Below are 26,107 nucleotides of genomic sequence, written 5' to 3'. Positions count from 1 at the left end.
GAAGTACAAGGTGGCACTAGGAGGTAACGGTTGGAACTGTGATAAGGTCGGGGGTAGCCATAAGGTTGGAACCGGGCATAAGGTTAGAACTTGAAAGTTAAACTTTGAACTATGAAACTTGTGACATGTAGTTGTCACTGTGTGAATGTGATTTCCTTGCTTATGAGCATGTCTTGATGTATTCTACCTTGTGAACGGTAGGATGCATTCTGAGTTGTGTTGTCTATGTTGGTTGTGGTCTTGTCTTCGTTGTGAGGATGATGATCCTCGTTTCCATTGGGAGTGATTGATGAGTCTTTGATGTTGACTTCCTTCCTTGGTTTTGAAATGATATATATTGTATTCCGTTTCAAATGGTTTTGATTATATCTATCTATATTATGCTATTTAACGCCTATTGATGGGTTACCAGCATTATTCGCTGACCGGGTGTTATCCCTTGATTTTATAGGTTTTGAGTAGATGCTGAGCGCGCTAGATGTGGACCTTAGATAGTATAGATCTCATGCTAGACGTTTATCTTTTGTTGACCTGTGTGCCTTAGAATTGTTATTGTTTATTAGATTGTTGTTGACTAGCCTGTGCACCCATGGTTTATGGGTGTGGCATAACGTTTTCCGATTTTTATATAACTTCCACTTGTTGTTTATCTTGATGATTAGATGTTTACCTTTGAAATTAAGTTTTAAATATGTTGAAAAATCGAGAGTGTTACAATTATTATTATTATTAAAACTCACACCTACACATTTGGTAAAACTCTGTGTCCTCTTTCTTTTCAACCGAAAATCATATATTTCCCCATTTTATGATTTAAAAATAAGAGTATGCAGAGCAGTCATTGGCTACATATTTGTTTAAAACAAAGGTAGATTAAGGAACCACAACAAAAGGAGAAGTGTTAGGCAAGATTATATATATCATGTATGATTTTTGTTTTCTAAATGGGATTCTACTGCATAATTTAGACAAATACAACAAGAACAATATATATATATATATATATATATATATATATATATATATATATATATATATGTGTGTGTGTGTGTGTGTGTGTGTGATCTTAATGTTTATATACTGTGCAAGGGCAGTATGTCCGGTATTAACTTTCAAAGAAGCTTTGCAGGGCAGAATGGTGAAGCTCCATTGGGAATGTTGGGTAAGCTCCAAGAAGTGTAAGTATGCAGTTTAAAAAGTGGTCAGAAAGGCCTGATTATATTGCCATTATCAATATGATGGAGAATTGTGAAGAAATGCATTCTTCAGTCTCATCGTAAAATATTGTAAATAATTTAGAAAGTTTAGCAAACACTTGTTATATGAGTGAAAAACATATGATATATAACACGAAACAAGTGAAGAAAATGTTTAGTGCAATACAACAAAATCTGATACATTACCCATATAATTACATGGAAATAGTGAATTTTGCAACAAAAATAATAATATAGCATTAAAAAATGATGTCAAACCAGATATCAAAGGAAAAACTACTCCTGAAAACTATTTATAAAATATCAAAGGGAAAAGAACACAAAAGTGAAGGACAAACCAGATAAGGAAAGTAAATGTTAACACTTGAAAATCATTTTTAACTCTAAAACAACAATTGAAATCATTTTTAAAACTACAAAGGACAAATGAAAATCACTTTCAAAAACTAAAATGAAATCTTGAAATCATTTTTACAACTAATAAAACACTTGAAAACAGTGAAAATCATTTTAAAAGTAATGAAGGGAAAAGAACCCAAAATTTTGAGGAAACCAGATGTGCAGGGGTCCTTTCAAAACAATCAAGATCAGTCAGACAGAATTTTATACAACAGACCCCCTTATACTAATATTGATTACTATTATTTTTAGTAACAGCCAATGGTAATTAATTGACCAATCAGCCTGATATAGTAAACATAATAGAATCCAACATAAAAATAATAAATTTGTACAGTAAATTATATGGAGTCTGGGGCTACACGCACCGCCGTGTATGACCGTGAATCCACCCACGCACGAGAGGCCTATGAAATCTTCCGTTACCCCAAAGCGCCGCAGAGGAAATGATGAAACCCTTCTGGTTCTGAAAAAGACAAACCACACCCGAGAAAACGGAAAGTTGGTAAACAAATAATACTAAGAAAGAGAGGAAACCCATAGGTACAACCTAATAGCGTTTCGGATGGCCCTCAAATCCACCGTAGAAACCCAGAATCCGGCAAAAGTGAGATGAATCTACTAATCGGCCATCTAGGGTTTCTGCGCCACGAGGAGAAGAAGAGAAGTAGACTATCACGAAGAGAGAAGCCGCGACTTCGGAAGAAACCGAAGAATGAAGCAGAGGAAACGTTTTCCTGCTTTTATATATAGGGATTGGGTTAAGTATGGGCCGAGTATTCTTATGGGCTTCTTTTGGGCCATAAAATTAAAATTATATATATGTTTAGGCCCAAAAAACAGCTTAATTATTAAGCAATTCTATTAATTGTGTGGTCAGATTTTAATTCTGTGGATTAATGTATTTATACATAAGATATGTGTAATATAATTATGTACTAAATTTCTATAATAATATAGTATAGCTAAATAAATTACACATTTGTAAGTAGAACCTTATAGTTCATTGATTTTATATAAGTTTTACAAAGTTTGTTGTACTTATTATATTTGTAGTTAGGACTATTTTATAAATTAAATTGATCAAATGTTAATTCTATCTTTAAAGTATATATGAACAACATTCTTCTTTATATATGTATATATGAAATTATAATAGAACTTTTTTTATAACTAATAGATAATAGTAATACTATACTCATTTGATATAATTTTTAATAATATATAATTATAATAATATAACATATACTTTTACGTGCATCGCACGGGACAAATACTAGTTGTTATTATTATAATTATATATACAGCCATGGCTTTGACATATATATGGAAAATTGCCTACAAAAATCCTTCATGCATTTATGTATGTCAGTTTTTTTAGACTGGTATTACATTAAATATGAGAATTGTATTCCAATCTCTTTGTACATTCTTCTACATTTGTACATTTTTAAGAAGACATTCTTCTACATTTTTAAGAAGACATTCTTCTACATTGTACGAAGGTTTATACAAAGATAAAGATAAGGTATAACGTAAAGGTTAAGCATACAATATTTGTAAGCGACTATGTGTAAGTGCAAAGCATAAAACCAACTTAGAAAATGATTAACAAATACATGAATGTTATACTTACCTTTGTTGTTGTCTTCATTTTTTTGCTTGGATCCTATATGAACAGAACTTGTAAGCTTCTTCATTTTCTTAGTAGTTTAGAAGTTTAAAATCTCTTTTTTCAAAAATAGTGTAGGACAAATTTGATGTCTCTGATATATATAATATTAAGCCTGCATTTTATTGGTAATGTAATTAAAAGAATTTTTGAGGTTTGAGAATACTCTTTTGGGCGAGAATTTTTTTTTTTTTCTAATTTTATTTTCTAAAAGTTTCTGCTTTATTATAATAGAGAATTTTTTTCTAATTTTATTTTCTAAAAATTTCTGCTTTATTATAATAGAGATTATGTAATCTCAGTTAATAAATTATGTAATTATTACATGTATATAATAGGTTAACTGAAAGTATATAATAATGTATTAATAACAAATACATAATTTAAACGTCATTTAAGATACACAATTAAGGTGAACTTGGTCAATAGTATAATTTGCATAATACAGTCTTGATCGATCCTTTAACATGGTTTTATTCAATTGTTATACTGTGCACCTCGCGCCTCCCAAAACGACGTCGTTTTGTTAAGTTGTTAAAAAAAAATCTAATGTTTCGAATGCACATAAACTCATAACAGAATACATAATACACATAACTCATAACACAATACACATAAACTTTTAACTGAATACACATAATGGGCTTTCCAAAAAAAAAAAAAAAAAAACACATAATGGGTTTGGTTAACATAATACACATAAACTCTTAACTGAATACACATAAAATTTTAACTGAATACACATAATGAGGTTTGATCTGTTCGGATGAACGAAATGGCATCAGCATGAAACGCGCGCGTTTTGTGTCTGGGTGGTTCACAATATAAATTGCCGGTTTTATTCGGTCGTTATATTATAGACCGCGGTGCATGTGCACCGCGGTAAAAAACGGCGCCGTTTCTTTAAGTAAAGAAACGGCCCGCCGTTAGAGTTAACGGAGTTCGTTTGTTTGGTGTATTAAATACCAACTGACACTATAATATATCTAAACCGACACTGCAGTTATATCAAAATGATACTGTAGTTATAGTGAAATGAAACTGCAGTGTATATAAAATGAATCTGAATAACATTTCACATATTTGAGTGTATATTGTACAATGAAGCTGTAATTATATCAAAATGATCATGTAGTTGTGTTTTAATGAAACTATAGTGTATATAAAATAAAATTAAATAACATTTTCACATATTTGAGTCTATAAATATCGAATGAAACTATAGTTATATCGAAATGAAACTGTAGTTGTGTTGAACTGAAACTGCAGTGTATACAAAATGACACTGAATAACAAAGTTACTTTTTGCAAAAGGGTGCGAAACGGCGGAAACAAACACGGTTTATTTTCATTTTTAAAAAAAAACGCGCCGTGCATAATATATTATGCAGTGCATAATATAATTTGCCGGTTTTATTGACACCGGCCTTGACCCGTTATGGAAGTATGGAACCCAAAAGGGCTAAACAAACCACAGACGTGTTGCGTTCCGTCATCTTCCGCTCCATTATTTCCCTCTAAAATGGCGACGGAGCTGAACCTAAAGCCAGAGAGCAGCAGCCAACCCGAGAGTGAGACTAAGAATGAGGAGGAAGAGGAAGCTCGAAGAAGAAGAAATTCAAGGAAAGAATTTGATCTTGGAAATGGAAGCGAGGTGATTTACATACCCAGATTCATGTCCTACGACCAATCTTGGGAATATTTGGAATACCTTAACAAACACATCCCTTGGACCCGACCCACCATTCGCGTATTCGGCCGACCATTTCTTCAGGTTTATGCAGCATTTTTCATACACTGATTTTATTATTTTTATTTTATTTGAACTTTGATCATGAATTGACGAATAATTAACGGTCAATTTTGCTCCATAAATAGTTGAAAAAACTAGATTGTGGTTAGTGATATTGTTGTAATGAACACCAGGAGGTCTGTAGTTTGATCAATATGGATTTATTTTGCTGAATTTATGGATTTTAGTAGGGACTTGAATGTAATACTGGGAAGTGAGGATCATGTAGTATATGGCTTTTGGTTTAACTTCCATGAAAATTTCTTTGTGATCCTCATCATGCTTGGGTTTCTAAATTCTATTCTGGAAGCAAAGAAAGGGAATTTGTTGTGAGGAAGTGGGTAAAAGGGCCTTGTTGGCGGAGGTGTATCTCAAAAATGTGGCTGTCTATAAGGAATAAAGTTGCGTTTTTGGCATAGTAGTAAACGCATGATTCTAATAGAATTCGAAGTGGGGTTCAATCCTCAGGAAGCATCAATCCAGAATTGCTTAGATGTTTGATCCGGCTGCACTAGATGTTCTAATTTCATTGGAAAATCCCTTTCTCCTTTCCAACTTTATTTCAGAATAGCTGGAATTTGCAGAAAGAGTGAAGGTCTGGTTTCGTCATGGATTATATTGATTAGTCTTGAAACTAACAGTTTCTTTGCGTGCTGATAGACTGATAGTTAGCTTTAGGTGTGACTTCCAAAAATTTTTTGAGATAAACAGATATCTCACCCTCGCTAAGATGTTTCAAGAAAATCTAACATATGAACTTGTCTCAATCCAATTACAAGCTATAGATTGGGCACCGCAAAAAATAAAACAACCTTGGCATCTGTAACTAAGAAAAGATAAAATCTTTATCCTCTTTGGATTTTCCCGTTTTGTAAAGCACTTCCTTTTGGAGAAATAGTAGTACTCATTGTTTAAGCTACTGCAGCCTAGAGACACTTGCTATGTTGCTAGTGAAGGATTGTCCGAGCTGGTTTACAGTGGATATAAGCCCCACGCTTATTCTTGGGATGAATTCCCTCCTCTCAAGGAGATTCTAGATGCAGTAAGCTCACTTCAGTTCAATCTTCACTCTTCAAATGCTTCGTGTTGAGATAGATATATCTTAGTTGTCAACATTTTATGTTTTATCCCATAGGTTCATAAAGCTATTCCTGGAAGCCACTTCAACAGCTTGCTTTTGAATAGGTACAAGGGTGGAAATGACTATGTTGGCTGGCATTCTGACGATGAGAAACTTTATGGACCAACTCCCGAAATCGCCTCTGTTTCTTTTGGATGCGAACGCGATTTCTTCTTGAAAAAGAAGCCAAATAAAACATCCCGAGGTATTTGCATTCAGTGACTTGTTCACACTCTACGTTTCAATACTATGAATTCAGTTGGCCGTGTTCTGATTGTGTTTAACTAACATAGCAGGTAAAAACGCTGAGGGTGAACCTCCCAGCAAGCGATCTAAAAAGCATGATAACTCTGAGCAACACCATTTTGCGCTAAAGAATGGGTCACTGTTGGTGATGAGAGGCTATACTCAACGGGATTGGCTCCACTCGGTACCAAAGCGTGCAAAAGTAGAGGCTGTACGGATTAACCTCACCTTCAGGTGCATTCTTTGATTGGTTGGAAAATTACTTGTGTGATGGATGCCATACCAAGTCGAAGTTGCTGTAAGAAAGTTGACACGTTTTTGAGAAAATGGAGTTCACAGTTGAACATGGTTAACTGCTAGATTTGAGTTTTGGTGCAAGTCTTGAAGGCTATGGGTGTTGAGTAAGACAGCATAGGAGCTCATCAAGGTCACAAAATCCCAAGGTCTGATATGAGTCTTTTATGAGTTGGTGTAATCATTTTTGTGCAGGGTTGATAAGGCCTAAACATGACCTGTCACTTAAAGGCAGATATGGCTCATTTCTTACGCTGTGTAGCACCAATAGAATTTGGAATCCAAATTTAACTTACGTACCAATTAAAGACAATACTATTTAATCAGCTTGGTTAACGTGAATGCACTTTTATCCCTTAAAAAAGATCAGAAGTTCCAAATTTCCTCTTGTATAAAAAAATCAATATAGCCAGCATTTTACGCTTTATTTGGGTTAGCGCAAGATGAACAAAAATTAGTTTATGTATGGTACAAGTTTAAAGATGTTTTCTATGGTTAGTTTATTTAGAACACCAACCAGCTTAATTGACGTGAATACTCATGCACTTTCATCCCTTAGAGAGGTCAAAAGTTCTAAATCCCCTATTGTATAGAGAAATTAATATGGTTAGCATTTTATCCTTTAATTGGGCCAGCCTCAGAAAAAGTAAGCACCCATGCCTTGATTGAATTTGGCTTCGTTGCTCCCTGAATCAATCAAAAAGCTTATTGATTTGATTCATCCCATTTCATTTGGGCGAGAGGGAGGTTGTGAGTCACCTGGACTACACATTTTTCGGTTGGTTGATTCTCGAAATCACCTCTTGAAAATAAGGCCGGCCCACGGTATGGACAAGACTTAAAAGCTGTTTAGCATACATACCACATCAGGCGTGGCTTGGATTTGAAAGTGTAAAGCCAAAAATGAAACTTTTTTCTACATAAAACATGGCAGGGTAACACCAATAATATCCATGACTGGAAGCAATTGTAACCCACATGGGAATTTTGCCTAAAAATTCAATATCTTTTCATTTTTATCCAAACCTATTGAAAAATGTCAATTTCCCTAAATACCACACCATGTCATGACATTGACACAACCAGAATTGCCTCAGCCAGTTTAAACCAAAGCTCATATCCAACATGTAATCTAAGTAGAAATCTAGAGACAACAATGGGCAATGGATGCTCTAGTCTCTAGACGACGATTTACGCACCCACAAATGCAAATGATATTACTTTGTATAGGGAATGGCAGATATACAAAACTCAAAAAAGCAATAGTACAACAAAACCTAAGCTCCTGCACAAGGTAGGTAAAGCTAACTGGGTAAATTGTGGTGGCGGCTATCTTGCTTGCTACATTAGAGCTGTACAGGAGGCCTAAAAGTCGACTACAACAACACGGCTCAGGACAGCTACACAAATGTCGTTGGGAGCCATAATTATGCTAAACGCTAAACTCCATCCATCCTTTGCGCTACCGTTTGCTATAAAGGTTATCTGTACTTCACAATTTATGATTATTTTCGAGGATTAATGGCTAAATCTTCTACTAGGTCATCTAAAATAATAGTACATGGAGACTGCCCGGGGGCTGCACTTGTCGCTAAACTGGTTCATAGAATAAGCCATTTACTGCTGCTGTCTGCTCACTCATTTCCTCTGAGCTGGTTTCCCTACCCGACGCTTCCACATGCTCTGCAATTCACCAAAGTCGTATCGGTCAATATTCATAAAATTAATGAGTTAATACCTCCAATGGTCCTCTGAGTATTAGCGATTTACCAACTGTGGACATCCAAGTTTTAAATGACCTCCAATGATCCTCCATGTTTTAAAAAATAACCACCCGTAGTTCTTTTAGGACGTCTTGTGGTCATTTTAAACTCAGAGTTTTTTAAGAATTAGGACCACGGGTGGTGGTTATTTTTTAAAACATGGAGGATCAATGGAGGTCATTTAAAACTCGGATGACCACAGCTGGTAAATCACTAATAGTCGGAGGACCATTGGAGGTATTAACTCTAAAATTAATCTACGAGTTAAGATGTAAATCTGGGAATTTCATACAAGAGTCTCATCGTCAGAAAAATCTGCGTCGGCAGGAGTAGTAGTCTCTTCAGATTCATCTTCATCTGTGGGATGGCTTCCTGCTTCATCATCCATTGGACTGCCTGGACTATCTGGTTTCTCCTCGACTTCATGCTCCTCGTCTGAACACTTTTCTGCCGATATCTCTTCCTGTGGTTTCTCATCTGAAGAAGACGACATTTCTTGTTCATCAGACACGGGTGCATCGTGGGGAGTGCCTGGTTCTTCCGCTTCTTTATTTTCAGATTGGCTTTCCTCTTTGGACTCTCCCACGTCACCCGATTCATTCTCAGCATCATCATCATCACCTCGTTTCCCATCAGAAAGTGATATTTCGTCGTCCTTCTCAGACTGCTCGTGGTCAGATAAACTCTTCTCCATGATTTCTTCTCGTTTGCCTTCAGGAAAATTAGGAAAGCTCAATCATATTTTACATTTCAATAACAAACTGAAAGTGGTTTTTAGAACTGATTCAAACCTTTATCTGATTCGAAATAATCAACTAGGGACCTACTCTTTGATATGCCTTTTTGTCCGTATTTCAAATTCTTTCTTGGAGTTCTCTTCCCTCTTACTTGTGATAATGGAGACCTGCAAGGCAATTAGGTAAAAGCATATAGAAGATGGAAAAGAAACGAAGACACAAACATAATCTACTGGCTCTTTGGCTGAACTGCAATGGCAAACTCACATATGACTCATCACTTTCTTTTGCCCAGATCCACCCGAAGATCTCCCTTTCTTATCACCAGATCTGCACAACAGTAACATGAAAAAAATATAGTACGTAATTCTCTTGCAGTGAATAAAACTTAGAGCCTTCGAGCATCATGCAGTAAGCTGATTAGAGCATCAAATTCCAATAATACTGCCATGAAACTAGAAAAGAAACGAAGGACTTACACTCCCTTGGACGATGCACTCTTTGACGATTTTGATCGCTGCAGATAATGTCAAGTATCAGATACTGAATCAAAACTAACGATGCAGTGGAGATTAGTGGTGAAACTCATTCACAGAATAATATTTATAGAAAACTCCTCCTGACCTTAACAGGCTTCTCTCCACCATCAACAAGCTCCCAGCGCTCCTTATCCAACCGGAGGACTTCAACATCTCCATCATTATATAATATCTTTCACAGAAATTAACAATGAAAGACACCCATGAATCAAGTGAAATTACAAAAGAATAATGTGAGCATTGATGTTGTTGGGCAGAGACCAGTGAAGGGCCAAGTCCAACAATTCGTGGCTAGGGAAATTGTTGGGCAGAGCCCGGTTCAGTAAAGGGCTAAGTCCAGCACCCTGCCTCTCGAAAATGTGGTGGCGGCATATAACTATATAAGGAAATAAAGTTGCGCCTTCGCTGTGAGCTATAGCTTTTGGCGTAGTGATAAGCGTTTGATCCTAACAGATGTGATACACAAAACTGTCCAACATACTTAAAAATTAGAGGATTAATAAAATGCAGCTTACCACATGTTTTTTCTTCTGGGTGTCGAAGGACTTTATAACTCCTTCATAGAACCTGAAGTGTCATGGAAAGTAGAAAACAAAGTTAGTGTGTACGGAACAGTGCACCAATGAGACACCAGAAGGCAAGAAAGGAGAAAACAAGAAATACAAGCTACTGGATACTTTCTTTTCTCATCAGTAGATACCACTATGAAGTTAAAGAGTATGATTGATGTTCCGAAGAAAAGAAACATAATAGCTAAACAAGAGGCCAGATAGAACCAAGTCAGCCACCAAACTGAAGAACACTTTTTCTAACACATTAAATGCAGTTCCGTTCGGGGAAATTTTACAAGTTGGGGATAAATAAGAAAAGAATGAAAGAGTGCCCTTGTTAGACCAAAAATATCCATAAAGGACAATGGAATCATTCTACAAGATGAAGATAAATAAACATAGCAAAAAGAAGTAATCTCATTCAACCCAGACTATCCCCCAAAAAAAGGACCTCTGGAATTACATATCACCATGTATAATATTTTAAGGAAAAAGGGAAATGAACCAAAGAGGTGAATCATACGAGTCGCAAGGATTGACAAGGAAAAGCAATACCATCAGAACAATGCCAATATAAGAAGATAATAGAAAGAGGCAAGGCAACACCAGGTGTTGGCCCACATAAATGTGCATAATCATTTATTACAGTCCAAAGCCCTTCCAAATGTCTTGATAAATAAGATTAAAATTTTGATTCAAGTGACTTACTGCTTATCCATGGGCCACCAAACTTTTATTCGGCAACCAATCAAGTCCTCCGTGGTTGGACTTTCGCCACCCTTCGAAGTGCACTAGAGTAGATACAAAAGCAGCATTTAAGTATTAAACACACAAACAAACTGCAGACACACCAAATAGAATCATTCCAATGAATAAAGAAAATCAAAGGACAATTAGAAAAACCATTGCTAGAAACAATAGAAAAAACACAAAAGTACAAAAATATTCCCAAATAGAAAAAGAAAAATCTCTTTAGATAGGAAGGACATTTGTCAGTTTATTTAGCATCGTAATAAAAGAAAACAAATTCTCCAATGACTAAAATCAAATTGAATTGTTCTCATTTAAGAACTTATGTTAGTAGAGGGGGGAGACATTTATCGTTCTACATATCAACAAAGCATCAGATACTAATATTTAAGCAGCAGGCTAAAGCCCACACTGCAGATTGAAGAACACACACACACACAAATGGTTACTACATGCCTAGTAACTTGAAATTTTTGAGATGTAGCAAACTAGTGAACTACTATCAACCATGCCAAGCTATTCAAAAGAGATGCATCAAATTAGAGTCAAAGATATTGAACACAATAACCTTTGCCAACCCAGAAATGTTTCTCCTCTTCTGCTTCTTCATAGATCCTGACTTGGAATCATTTGAGATATGTGTCCCATCAGTTGCAATATTTTCTTTAGACTTCTGTAAAAATGGGGAATTCAGTTGAGGACAAGAATTTATAGCTGCAATGCAACCAGTTTTACTTGTAAAGAAGCTTACTTTCACTTCATGGTAGTCCTTAGTGTCAACTTCATGGTCCAAATCCGAAACCTTCCGCTTTCTTTTTGCTGAAGGGGTTGAATTCTTGCGGATGCATGAGTTCAACAACTTATCTTCTGAAACAGTATCTTCTTCCAACGACTTATCTTCTGAAACAGAGTGAAGGTCATCATCCCCTTCAGTGGAGTTTGAGGCACTTGCCTTAAGCTTCTTGTTAGGCTTCTCATTCTTTGATGCGGGAGATGGCTTAAGAGCCTGAGCAGATGACCTCCGCTTTTTAGGAACAGGACCATCTGTCGAATCACTACCATCTGTTTTTCTTTTTTGATGTTTGGTACTGCTTTTTACTTTTCCAACATACTCATGGCCATTGCTTGATTCAAACTTATTAGGATTGACAACACTGTCTGAATTAATTTCCCTCACCATTTTCAAGATATCATCATCCACATCATTTTTCACCTCAGCAAGGGTAGATTCATTCTTTACCTCATTGCGAGCCTTGGATCCCTTGGCTTTTAGCCGTTTCATAATTTTCCCTAAAGGCATCTCATTTCCATCTGTTTCAATATCTTTCATTATGTCAGATTCAGTAATTTCAGCATTAACCTGAAGAGTGCAAAATAGCAGAAATGTAAGAATATATACCAATCACCATATCACTGTAACTGAAAGGTAACAAAGAGCTTACTTTTCCATTAGTTTCCAACATAAGTGTCTCAAATTGGACCAAGACTTTCTCATCAGTCAGCCATGTCTGTTCTTCAACCTGTCATCAAATACAGTGTCAACAACCTAAACCAGCAGCAAAATGTAATACTTCCTTTTCACCAATGGGAAAGCTACGAATTAGGAATAGTTTCCCCATTTCTAGCTGGGTTCCTTCATTTAAAGAGTAACCGTGCCAAACAAGTTTCCATTAAGGCCAAGAAGTTGCACAAAATATTGAAAGTTAGCGAAGATCAACCACAGAAAATAACTAGCAACAAACTGATGCATATTCCATCATGAAATCTTGAAGCAACATCAAACAGGGAACCTCAATACTGAAAGGAAGAAAATTATTGTGGTGGATCCTTGTAGTGTAATTGAAGAGCCCACTGGCTGATCAAATTGTCCATCATAAATTCAGTTCAAAAGATGCCCACAGGACAATACGGAAGGTCCTTTGGGCATTAAACACTTGACCTCCAGCTCTACTACCAGATATTTAATTAAAAAAACAAACAGCAATATAAATCGAGCATAGAAGTATGTCCTAGTACAGAGAAAAACGGACATATCCCATTCTTCAATGCACGATGTCTGGAATCAGATTATTGTATCTATTATAATTCTTTTTTTGAAAGGGTATCTACTATAATTCTAGTTTCTAAAAACTCCTGTTTTTTGTATGATAAGGAAGGTTCTGACAGAAAGGCACAGAGAACTTAGTTATAAATGCAATGTCAGTAGCTGTGGAACCATGCAGAAAAGGAGGTGTTCATAGTTCAGGAAAAAACAAAATATGAAACCCACTTAACATCTAAACCCAATCACTAAAGAAACTTAATTTTAAGGAATTCAACTCATGATACACGGAACAAATAAGGACTCTGACCAGATTGAAAATAACAAGGAACATACCGGAGAAGTGTCATTTCCTTCATCCTTCTCAGGCTGTTTGAAAAGCATTGTAGGTAGTGGCACCAGTGTGTTCAATTCCAGAGCATCATCTTGTTTTGAGGCCAAGCGCTTTATGATTGAAAGGCCAAGGTCGGAAATACCATACAAGTTCTACAAAAATTGATGCACATTATAATCTCGTTCAATATTCAAATTAATAATTGGCACTTTTCTCAATCTTCTTTGCGAAATAACATTTTAGGTTCTTGGTTAACTGTTAGGTACCTCAGAAGGAGACATAGAAGATAAAAACAAGGTGATGGAAATTGATAAAATTTATTTACAGGATCTGAAAGGTCAAAAAAGGGCTTTTTTCCAACCTTAGATTTTGTAGCATCTACAGCATCTTGTGATTGCTTGACACTATGCAAAATAGAGTTTATTGCTGCAATACTTTCCTTCTCCTGATCCTTGCTAATTTGAGATTTGCCATCTTCATCTCTATGCATGAACATTGAGAGGAATAAATGCAACTGCCTGAAAAGAAGATGCCTCCAGGTATTAAAAAAAATTGAAACTTCAAGAAAACTCCTTTTTAATAACTAAACCTTAATGTTAAAAAGGCAGGCATTTGTAATATATATAATATCCCTATCCCTCACTATGCAAGCTAATCCTCTCTCAAAGGAGTAAAAGATAAAATTCCAATCCCCTTATTATATGTATCACAATCGATGACCTGACAAAAATATATAGGCATGTAGCATCATACATACTACTTCATCCTAATGGCATGAATAAAATAGTGATGAAAACTAGTTTGGGATGTTTGGCCATCTTGATAAGGGCATTTCCAATCAATAACAAGGTAGAGTTTCTCTATGTAGAATGGAAGGAGTACATAAGATTCTTTATGCTAGTGTATAGTAATTGTCAGATAAGAGCAGAGGTACTATACCACAATATATATATATATATATATATATATATATATATATATATATATATATATATATATAGCAGCATACCAGTAAACTTTCCACAATTGTTAACAACCAATGGGAGAAAAGTAAATATAATTGTACCATAGGAGCTCTTCAGAATGAAAACCATAGATATAAAGGATTGAAGTAAATTTGAAGAACAGTGAATAAACTGCTGTTCAGTCTGTTTCTAGCTAGTTCTTAGGTATGTAGCAACCAGCCATCACAGAACAGAAATATACCTATAAAAAGGTTCAAATGCTTTAACATCTTTGCATTCTTCAATGTTAGGAAACAATGGATGATGAGCAAGAGCATGGACCAAATATGGTAAAATGTATTCAGGATAGCCCATAGGAGCATTAGCATCAGATTGTGAAGAGAGATGTCTTGCTTTCCCTTGTTGACACATCTGAATTATGTCACTTAAGTTGTTTTTAACCTGCCAATTGTTAGGAAATAAAAGGGTCACAGCATAACTCAACCAATGAATTTCAAGAACCCCTATACCATAATAAGCCTGAATACAACCAAATGATATGGAAGTAATGAACCACCTCTTCAATATTGACTTGCTCAGGTTTCATGTCAAGAAAGAAGGCACAAGCATACTTCGGATCCAAAAGCCGGTCCTTTATGTACTGGTGAACTTTGTTCAGAAATAGCTTTTTTACTTGAGGGAAATTGGCCTACTAGCATTAACCAGTGAAATAAAAAAGATTTATTCAGTATAACTTGCGGCTCAAAATTTTTATGCTCAAATATCTTATAGATGGTAGAATATAAAGAGATACAACATTTTTGAAGTAGAATATCAAGAGAAGACTTCACCTCTGGAGTTCTCAGGGTTAAATAAAAGACATCTACAGGAATCTTATGCTCCCAGTGTTTCGATAGGCGAAGAACAGCCTTTGCTGCAGCAAGTCTCAGATGAGCCTTATCTACTGAACTGAAAAAATCAAACAGCAAAAGACCAAAGCATATCGGCCTTTATTATGAAGCCAAATACTGAACCAGCCAAACTAATAGTTTGCCAGTGGCAAGACATTTTCAAATTCCACAAATTACACATTACCTTGACTGAATTTCTTTGGAGATTTCACCAAAGCAGAGAATATTTTTAAGGATCAACACCAAGTCATCAATCCCCGAACGAAGATGAGCATCTTTTACTGGCAAATAGCTTTTGACCAATGTTTTGATGCCAAAAATCTGTGAAAAAGTTTTACTTAATCAAGCTAGTGCTTTAATTTCAATAAAATATGAGTTTATCAAGTCTTGGAATTTGTACAAATCATTAAAACAGCTTGCTAAAAACTGAAAATCCAACCTTCAATAAACAAATCTCACTCCTATTCCCCCAAGAGTCTTTCCCATCATCTGTTGATGCCTGAAAAAGAAACATACATTAGCTAATACAAGGATGGACTAGATAATGAATCGAAAAATCAAACACAACTTGTCAATAAGACAAAGAAAATTCAAGCATACTTGGTTGCACTCTAATATACTTTTCTTTATGAACTCTTCGATCTCACTTTCCCTTGTTTCAAAGACCGGCATAGCAGTTTGTGCTATACATCCAAGAGACTGCAGAACAGCAGCCAAATGAGACTTCTCCTTGAGCATATCAACAAGCCTCTGTACACCATGGGTAATACCAAAGAATGTTGACACCAGATTATAGTTAGAGGACAATACACCATATTAGTTTCTTTAAAGGAGACAAGAAGAGAGAGCAAAATGTAATGTTCTAACAGACCTTGTACAAAACAGAGAGTGACATGAGACCATCATCTGTTGTTATTGATGCCAGAGCATGCACAGCATACTTTGCCTGCCTCCGACTACCCTCAACACAGAACCTCTCAAGCATAAGGTCTAAAGATCTGCAAATAAGTACAAAATTTCAATTAAACGCGAGGCAACTTGAAATAAAACAGACATTGTACAACATGTACCTTGATGAAACTCCTAATTGTTCTCGAATGGATCCACCAGCCTTTGCTAAAATATGTAGAACACCTTCTTTAATTATCTCATTGTCATCTTCAAGAAGATGTATCAGATTTTCTTCAAGGCCACTGAGAAGCAGAGGACTGAAACGTGCAAGAATCTGAAAATGCATCACAAAAACATTTGAAAAATATGAGGTATGATTTTAGGTAACCAAGAATAATTAAAGCACAAGACATACAACCTAACTATACAAGGTATAAAGACAAGGGTTGTATAGCATAATTATTTGAAGCACTAATGCTAGTTCAATTTCTAAAATGTATTTCCAACAACCATTTTTACACTACTTTTCTGTCCCTTTTAGTTTCTTTTGGATTTTTTTTTTTTTGGGGGGGGGGGGGGGGGGGGGGGTTGTGCTTTGCCATAGGATGGGGTGGGGAACAACTGAATCATATGCCTACAGTGAGACCTTACAAGTAAATGATACGTGGCTACAAGTAGAACATAACTGGATAAATAAGTAAATAGACCAGTAAATTAGGAATAAGTGCAATACCACAAGTACAGTCATGCATGATAGAATCAGATGGCTACTTCCAGCACTTTTATGTAAATTGACCTCCAGAAGGATGTCTCGCACATGCTCCTTACTGAAAAGTATGTATGAGCATTTTAAGGACAGAATGCTCAGGAAATCATACAGCGGATGCTTCTCACCAAGGATCTTAAGCAAATCATCCTGTGGGATAAAAGTTATTAGATATAACCCATGACTAGCTATTTTATGACTTGATTTCTTAACAAGTAGAAGAGTAAGGAACAACACAAGCTGGAGAGAATTCAACTTAGATTTATATCCTCACCCGAGAGTTACAAGCATGAAGAGAGTCGGTATTCGGATCAAGGAGAACTCCTAATATCTTCCACACATTGGCATCTTTTAACTGGTCAAGGATCTGAAAGTTTTCCTCTGCTTTTGCAGTGTCAGTAAAACAATGTGACATAATGCGGAAGCATAACATTACTTTCTTTTGGAGCTCAGCTGGATCACCATCCTACATTAATTGTCAAGGTCAATCGTATTATGTATATGCTTGTAACCTACTATAGATTTAGTTTTAAGGCTTTGATAAGTTGCAAACCTGCGGCGTCTGTCTTAAAGAAAGATACCTCCTCATCTCTTGTTGTAACCTGCAGTTAACAAGAGATACCTCCAAGTTAATCTAATTGTAAAAAAAGGAAACAAATTAAATAAACAGAAACCACAAAGAAATGGCTGATTTAAAAGACAGATGAACAAACCTTTGCTTTTGTTCCAACATCTTCTCAAGAGCCTTGACCTCAACTTTGTCAAAACCTGAGAAAACCCTAACCCAATTTTTAACTTTATCCTTGACAGAAAACTCATTGGGGAACAAGGACAGACATAGAACAGGTTCAACAGCATCTGATCTGCAGAAAAGGTTATAGTGTTAAATCATGTTATCTCAGCCAGTTCCAAAAGCATATAGTCAAAGAGAGAATACTGAAACAGGGTGAATTGTTTTACCATAGCCCCTAATTGAGATTTCAAAAATCTATAATTTCCAGTATTAACATTAGAAATAGCCAATGCTGCAGGGTTTCTCACATGAGGTTAAAGTCCATTTCACGAAGGTAATGGGTTTTAATTCCCATTTTATTTTCCCCTAACCAAGGACATAATGTGATCCTTCTCATGGGGTTTTAATTCCCATTTTATTTTCCCCTAACCAAGGACATAATGTGATCCTTCTCATCCATGTTGTCAAGATAAATTTACCTGAAGTCCTTGTCATAAAAACATCTCAAGATCTTCCCAGGGATCCAGTCATATTCATAGCTTTTTTGTGAGTCAGTAGAACAGTTCAAACAATAATTTCTGTATATCTCAGCTAGCCTCTCCATTGTATATCTTTTAACAAGGACCTAGAGAAATTTTTCAAAAGTATTGTCAGAAGAACTGATAAAGCATCAACTCTCGCTCAAAATATGCATTCCAAGAGAGATCAACATACAGATTTGTCTCGAAGTCTGTCAGCGACAAGCTTGATTCTTTCAACCTCTATTGAGGATAAGGCACGACATGCAACATCACAGAGCACAGCAACTACTTGTTTACGGACATTTTCATCATAATCCAATAGTCGCTCACATAAGGCAGCTAGAAAAGATCTATACCAGATTAGAATCAAAATGTAAAAACTTAAAACACATCCAAAAAGCAAATCAAAATTCCTTACAAATGATCTGCGGAGCTTCAGCTCTAAATGGATCACAGAGCAAACAGCCTTTAACATTTTCAAGGACAGACATCCGGACTTCAACAATTCTATCAGTTAGCCTCTTTAAAAACTCCAAAAATAATGATTGAAAAGCTTCAGTGATTGCATATTTTGGCATAGCAAAGAGATCCCCAAGTAAGCTAACCACTTTTAATCGTACATCTAGCTGATCAGCCTGTAAAATTGAAATTTGGAAAGCAATAAATTTACAAACTGGAAATCAAGAAACTTTCCTCACAAATTACTAAAGTAGCAATTTTAAGATTAGAGGAAGTCAATAGCATTAAACAATGCCAAAGTTTATTTTTGTCCTTTTAAATAAGTATGATTTTATTAGAAGCATCAACAGAGCACATATAATAACAAAGCAATTTACTAGCTATATCTCCCCAGAAAAACATCAGTCCCCTACAGGAAATACAATTTATACATCAACCATAAAGGAAAACTAAGAATGCCAACTTCCTCAACAGGCACACAAAGAAACGTTAGCAAAAGGAAAGTAGGGAAATTCACCCTTTTGCTTCCTGAAGTTGCAATCTATTGCCAGTCGCAATGCATGAGAAATAAGGTCATGGGAAGTTGGATTGGTAGATTATGAACAAAAAGGATGTAGGTAAAGCAAAAAGTATTACCAGCAGCTCCCCTGTCAGGTAGGGAACAACTCCTGATAGAATTTGAGGAGCACAACCGTAAATGTCATAAATGACCTCATGGTAATCTATTTCAAAATCATGTGGCCTACTTTCTCCAGACATTGAAGATAAAAGAAATTGCTTGATGCCAGGTTCAAGTTTTCCTGTACATTGTTCTATCAAATCCACAGCAAGCCTCCTCCCAGCCATTGTTACTCCCTAGAAGTTGAAGTTAACAATTAAGCACTTCACAAAGGTCACAAAATGGAAATTTTGAGCTTCAACAGCTGACTTTTTCTCCTAGAGAGGAATGCTTACCTTTTTATTCCGTCCTAGAGCAGACAAAATAATAGCTAAAAGATCCTCCCGTATATCCTCACTTTCTTCTAAGATTACAGCCATAATTGTTTTCATTGATTTTAGAACATTTTCAGGGTGCTCCTCTCTGCACATGTTAATAAAACAATTAGTTAAAGGGAACACTGAAACAAACATTTTAATGTGTATACGGAGTTGCTAAATATAGGTATACATTGAGAATTCCAAAACTGTCAAACAAGTCACACACCAAAACTAATTAATAGAAACTTCATAAAATAATAATGCAGACCTGGCTTCCCTGAAAAAAATACTGAACATTTCATTGACGAGATCATCACACTCAAGATCCAGCATTACAACACATGATCTGTATCTCGCCACAGTCTCTAAAATGACAACTTTTCTACCAAAATATGGATTGTTCATATCATTTAGTCCAGTGAAAGTGCTCACAATCAAATCAAAGATGTCCTGACCATAAATCAAAAGACATTTAGAAGCATATCAAATTGCAAAATGATGAAAAGTACACGCCAAATGCATAGACAAAGAAGTTGTCTCCGTTAACTGTTTCATTTCAAAATTAAAGGATTACCTTCAGAACATCATCATTGTAGGGAGCCTCAGGTGCTGTAATTCTTGTTATTTCACAGATACATGTAGCAACAAGAAGCTTAACCTCCCTATCTTGATGCTTTAGAAGTTCAGGTTTAACAATAGCCTTTTGAAAAGACTGCATGGCTTCCAAAACCGCTTTAGGGGGTGATTGATCCAAGTCAGAAAGGCATGTTGAACCTTGCTGTCAGTATAAGTGCATGTAAAAATTAGCTACGCCATGGCCTGAATGACTATACAGGTAAAACGAGATTATACAAATAAACACCCAAGCCAATAAGCTCATTTTCATTCATCCAGTCCCTAGATTACAGCAACAGAGTTTCCAGGTAGTATTCCTTTTTGCAATAGTATTAGGAACTTTCCTAAATGTCGGAGTTTTAATAACATTTTGTTAAGATTCTATTTTCAAAACATTTTGCTCTTAAGTGTAACAGTCGCGTTTCTGAAATGCGGCTTTAGAATTATATTTATGAAACGCGATGCCGAAGATGCGGTCAAAAATTGCGACTCTGAAAGCATTTAATGAGATCTTGAAGTCAATTTAAACACAAATACATGTTATTCAGAGAAAGTTGTATCACAATTAATGCAATTCCATGAAGTCGATTTGGGCATAAACACATTTTGTACAAGGGCTTAAAGGTAACTCCACGTGTTACACTTGCATTACACATCATCCACAATTTTGTGTACAGTAGTTCAGAAATAACATAGTAATACAGCCATACGGATTATTAAATTTGTCAGATTTAAGAAAATTACTAAAACAGTGTGCCCAGGTCTGTGCAATTTCCCAGTTTTCTGCTACAGCTTTGAAAATGTACTTAAATTCAAGGAATAAAGGCTCCTCCCAGAGGGGAAATCGGGTTTCTCCATAAGAACACAAGCGTGCATTCTAAATTGGTAGCAAAGATCCGTAAAATGAAATTCATCCTGATAAAGCCTCAAATTTTACAATCCCCACAGAAAACCTTCTTAGCATAATCAAGAAAAGGTCAAACCATTCCAACTTTTCCCTACTATCCGGTAAACAAGAACCCTAATTCAGCTTAAATGCCCGAACTTACCATTAACCCTAAAGAACAAAATTAAGCACCCGAAGCCTCAAACTGGACCCAAATAAAGCAACAATCAAGCATGAAAATAGCAAAAGCAAGTGAATTTTACTAGGACAGTAACAAATGTAGAGAGAAAATTACACTGAATTTGAACCAAAAGAGTAAAAAAAGTGCAACCTTTAAGAGCTTAACGAGAGAGTCTTTAGTGTTGGGAAGAGAGTCGAGCTTGGATCCGAGGTCTTCGAGCTTTTGAAGATTCTGAGCCATGGTGTTTCGTTTCGGAGCTTCGATATTTGCCGACTTTCACATTTAGCTCTGGAAAAAATTTCGAGAGGGAGATTGAGACAAGCAAGCCAAACCGAATGAGACTTCAAATTTATGTTTTATTATATTTTTTTAATGGAAAATATTCAAAAAAGAAAGTGATGTAAAGTCTTGACTTCACCACCGCTCAGTGCTCTCTCACCCCCACGCCAAACGCCCCCCGATTCATCTCTCGGATGTTGCTTTATCGGATGGGATTTTTTCACTAGACACCCTTGTACTTTATAGTCTTTCCACAATTCCCACAAATTGTATTTTTTTTGTAACTATACAGCAATTATATAGAATCAATTAACATAGAATAAATAGTGTGTGACAACTCCGTGAGCTCAAACAAGAATACAAGTAGTGCATTTGATGTGCAAGTTTAGGCAATATTCAAGGGCCTTCGAGTGGCATGGAGTAAAAGGTACCGTCAAATAATGATTGAGACAAATTCTATAGTACTAGATAAGGGAATATACTCTGATACGTTATATATAATTTGATCCTTATTTAGAGACAATTCCTTAATTTGGCAATGAAGGATGGTCTTGGTATTGATTTTCTTAGGGGTGACTTATAATGGATGCCGGCATCCGGTAACGTCTGAGCTAATAAGGCCGAAAGGTGAAAACGGTGCTAGATACTTGCGTTTGTCGTCATATGAGGCTTGAGGCTCTAACTCATATGAGCTGAGGGCATATAGCAATGTCGACAAGTCAAGGAGCAAACAGAGAAGTAATTGGGTGATGATCGACTAATTAATTGATTTTGATTAGATTAGATTTTTTTAATACTCGGGTGGCCATGCAAAAAAACTCGATTACTATATGGGCATAGAATTTATGGGTCTATCCCTCCAAAATCATGCAAAACGCGTGTTGGACCCATTTTGACTGATGGTAATAAACTGAGTTAATCAAAGTGTTGAGCTTAAATTCATAAAAGTTAATTACCAAAATGGTAAATTGACTATAGCAAAATTATCAATTTAGTCCTTAACTTTTTTTTTGCCTAATTAAGTCCTCAGCTTTAAAAATCTTAACCAATTTCGTCCTACATTTGTTTAGCCGTTAGACGTCTGTTTACTCGAGACCATATTGGTAATATTGGTATAGTCAAGGTCTTAAGGGACCATTTATGTAATTAACTTTCGGTTTAATAAGAGAAAAAATGATACATATGATGACCGAAATGATCCCTTGACTACATCGAAATTACTAATTTGGTATAAAGTAAATGAACGTCTAACGGCTAAACAAACAGATGACCAAATTGATTAAGATTTTTAAAGTTGAGGACTTAATTAGGTAAAAAAAAAAAAAAAAAAAAAAAAACAATGATCAAATTGATAATTTCACTATAATCAATGGACCATTTTAACAATTAACTCAATTCATAATAATAATAATAATAATAATAATAATAATAATAACAACAACAACAACAACAACAACAACAACAACAACAACAACAACAACAACAACAATAATAATAATAATAATAATAATAATAATAATAATAATAATAATAATAATAATAAATATTATTAGACTGAGTAGTATGACCATTTTATGAGGAAAAATGTCAAATATATATATAAAAAAAAAATCATTTTATCCTTTTTTTTTTTTTTGGGAAAGGTTATCATTTTCTCCTTATTTAGAACAATTATCAAATTTTAAAGGATTTTAAATTGAACTAATAATTATTAATAACTTAATTACTCAAATCAACAAGGACCAAATCTAAGATTTAGATTTCAGCAGTTGAATTTTGATTTTTTATATATATATATATATATATATATATATATATATATATATATATATATATACACTAATAAGAGCCCAAGAGAGTTAGGCCTATAATGGGTATAAAAAATGGCGGTCACATTTTTTAATCAAATGAATGGCTCAGATTAATTAGATTTTAATTTTTCCTTAAGATTTCATAATTTATCCTTAATGAATATGATTATCCGTTAACTTTTCCGTTAAATATTATCTTTTTCGTTAATTTTTGTTAGTTCACCGTTAACTTACTCATTGATTTCAATAAGAAAGGTCTTAGGTTCGAACCCCATCCCAATCAAAGTTGGCATAATTAGTACTCTATATTTAGTAGCTACAACAAAAAATAATAAATATGCATTTCTTTAATTTAAAATTATGTGTCTACAATGTCTTTAATAAAAAAAATTATTCATTATCAATAAATTAAATAAAGAGAAATAATTTCATTAGTTATATTGTATTTATTTTTCTCCAATATAAAATTTGTTTACATTCAAATTCATCAATTGGTTATATTTGCTACATTATCCCTACAATGTCTTTATTAAAAAAAAATTATTCATTATCAATAAATTAATTAAGAGAAATAATTTTATTAGTTATATTGTCTTTATATTTATCCAATGTAAAATTTCTTTACATTCAAATATTTATCCAATGTAAAAATTCTTTACATTCAAATTCATCAATTGATTATATTCACTACATTGTCTATTATCATTTTTTGTGCACTATTTTTAATTAAATATCAAAGTTATAATACAAAATGATGCTATATATTTATTTACCAAGTATTTTATTAATACCATGAAAAAATTAAAAAAATATATATATAATTAATAAAGTCAATCATATTAACCACTTGAGGGATTTATTGACAAAGAGAGTATTCAAATCACACAACAAATTGAAGTGAGAACTACCTCGCAATGTCCTTGTTTGACAATCAGCAGTTAGCGGTTAGCGTTAGCGAATTATATTAGCGAATTTGACCAGAGAATTATATCAACGGTTGGTAAAAAGATATTTGAAAAAATTAGCTGTTTAGATTAACATATAAAATGACCTAAGAGTATACATATATTTAATAATAATAATAATAATAATAATAATAATAATAATAATAATAATAATAATAATAATAATAATAATAATAATTGTTTTTAAAAAATAAAAAATATATATAATTAAGTCAATCATATTAACTACTTGGGGATTTATTGACAAAACAAGTATTCAAATCACATAACAAATTGAAGTGGGAAACTATCTTGCGATGTCCTGTTTGGCAATAAGCAGTTAGCTCTTCAATATTAGTATATATTTAATATTTTATCCCTAATTTTTATTTGCTCCCCCTTATATCCCGTATTTGGTTTCAACCATACCTATACAATTATTTTATTGACAATTATAATCAATCTTGACTATATTATCTTGCATTTGTAAACTTAGAATTGCCTATTTAAATACGCAAATATAACATTCAATTATCTATGCATGAACAATTCCAATATAATCTTGCCTTGATATACTTTAAAGTACTTATTTAAAAGAACAACATTGGGCATTATCCCAATCGCGTAATGCGCGTAAAAAATTAGTATATATATATATATATATATATATATATATATATATATATATATACCCAACTCAAATTCTGGGAAACCCAAAATCTCATAGGCACGATAGGGGAACCTAGACGTGGCTCACCAAGTCTCGAGCCATCGCCCACCTAATATATATATATATATATATATATATATATATATATATATATATATATATATATATATATATATATATATATATATATATATATATATATATATATATATATATATATATATGGGTGATCACATGTGGCCATGTTGTTAAGTGTGGTCATATAGTCAATTACAGGCCACTAGATTAGATAGATCCAATGAATCACATTAATCAAAATTCTTCCAGTATTTTTGCGCACATTCTCCTACCCAGCGAACTGCAAGGGTAAAATCGTCGTAAGGCACCGGAATATGAAAAATCACATTGTTGTGTGTTTTATTTGTGTAATTGGTGCATTATTAGCCTTACTCTGGTGTATTTGCAGATTCCCATTGGTGCCAAGTTCAGGTGCGGCAACGCCTTCCCGTGTGGTCAGTGCGGGCGCACCAATTGTTATACAAATATACACAATCCATGTTATGAAATGTACAACAAAAAACATACACAAATTAGGAACACATCACCAAAAATGCGCCATTAGATATGAAAAAATACACCATACAGTGTTCGGAAATACACTATTGGTGTGTTTCACTGTGGTGTGTTTTATTACACTATTGGTGCATGTTGTTAACACTGTTGGTGTATTCTGGAACCCGACCGCTATAAATGGCCACTGTAATTACCATAACACCCCCACGCGCGAAAATCCTCAAATCCTCAGAATTAGCCACTGCCGTTAGATTAAACTGATTCAACGACACAGATACGACCACACCGCCACACCTAATGGCATGACCACATATGAGCTCTTATATATATATATATATATATATATATATATATATATATATATATATATATATATATATATATATATATATATATATCAGATGCAGAGGCTAAGTCCAGGTGAAACATGCGGTAAGATGATAGATTGCCAAAATCAACGTCCAACATGAACACATATTTAAAAAAAAAT

At 34.5% G+C, this 26,107-nt stretch overlaps 2 protein-coding genes across 5 annotated transcripts; one reads left to right on the top strand and one right to left on the bottom strand.

Moving 5' to 3' along the window:
- The first annotated feature begins 4,718 nt into the window (after window positions 1-4,718).
- LOC109178894 (DNA oxidative demethylase ALKBH2) lies at window positions 4,719-7,076 on the top strand. 2 transcript variants are annotated; one of them, XM_019328443.1, is made up of 4 exons: window positions 4,719-5,062; window positions 6,006-6,122; window positions 6,216-6,405; window positions 6,497-7,076. In XM_019328443.1, the coding sequence occupies exons 1-4, from the start codon at window positions 4,727-4,729 to the stop codon at window positions 6,691-6,693; spliced, it is 840 nt and encodes a 279-aa protein (XP_019183988.1). In that variant the 5' UTR covers window positions 4,719-4,726; the 3' UTR covers window positions 6,694-7,076. The 2 variants fall into 2 exon arrangements, with proteins under 2 accessions (XP_019183988.1, XP_019183987.1); XM_019328442.1 differs by having other exon boundaries at window positions 6,494-7,076.
- Window positions 7,077-7,930: 854 nt separating this feature from the next.
- LOC109178887 (sister chromatid cohesion protein PDS5 homolog A) lies at window positions 7,931-21,855 on the bottom strand. Of its 3 annotated transcripts, XM_019328432.1 has the most exons (34): window positions 21,759-21,855; window positions 21,491-21,628; window positions 20,233-20,436; window positions 19,927-20,108; window positions 19,635-19,761; window positions 19,317-19,535; window positions 18,640-18,856; window positions 18,415-18,560; window positions 18,180-18,325; window positions 17,681-17,830; window positions 17,521-17,569; window positions 17,242-17,433; window positions 16,935-17,117; window positions 16,381-16,535; window positions 16,182-16,308; window positions 15,911-16,060; window positions 15,750-15,809; window positions 15,495-15,631; window positions 15,251-15,368; window positions 14,977-15,108; window positions 14,662-14,861; window positions 13,817-13,973; window positions 13,458-13,607; window positions 12,523-12,600; window positions 11,832-12,440; window positions 11,649-11,753; window positions 11,039-11,121; window positions 10,295-10,346; window positions 9,865-9,951; window positions 9,720-9,757; window positions 9,508-9,570; window positions 9,295-9,407; window positions 8,796-9,214; window positions 7,931-8,423 (listed from the first exon to the last, which is right to left on the bottom strand). In XM_019328432.1, the coding sequence occupies exons 2-34, from the start codon at window positions 21,578-21,580 to the stop codon at window positions 8,379-8,381; spliced, it is 4,983 nt and encodes a 1,660-aa protein (XP_019183977.1). In that variant the 5' UTR covers window positions 21,581-21,628; window positions 21,759-21,855; the 3' UTR covers window positions 7,931-8,378. The 3 variants fall into 3 exon arrangements, with proteins under 3 accessions (XP_019183977.1, XP_019183978.1, XP_019183976.1); XM_019328433.1 differs by lacking the exon at window positions 21,759-21,855 and having other exon boundaries at window positions 9,331-9,407; window positions 21,491-21,698; XM_019328431.1 differs by lacking the exon at window positions 21,759-21,855 and having other exon boundaries at window positions 21,491-21,697.
- Between the last annotated feature and the right edge of the window lie 4,252 nt (window positions 21,856-26,107).

This window comes from Ipomoea nil, unplaced genomic scaffold (assembly GCF_001879475.1).
Source record: "Ipomoea nil cultivar Tokyo-kokei standard unplaced genomic scaffold, Asagao_1.1 scaffold0873, whole genome shotgun sequence".
In the NCBI taxonomy this organism is placed as follows: domain Eukaryota; kingdom Viridiplantae; phylum Streptophyta; class Magnoliopsida; order Solanales; family Convolvulaceae; genus Ipomoea; species Ipomoea nil.
This window is presented reverse-complemented; position numbering and strand designations above follow the sequence as displayed.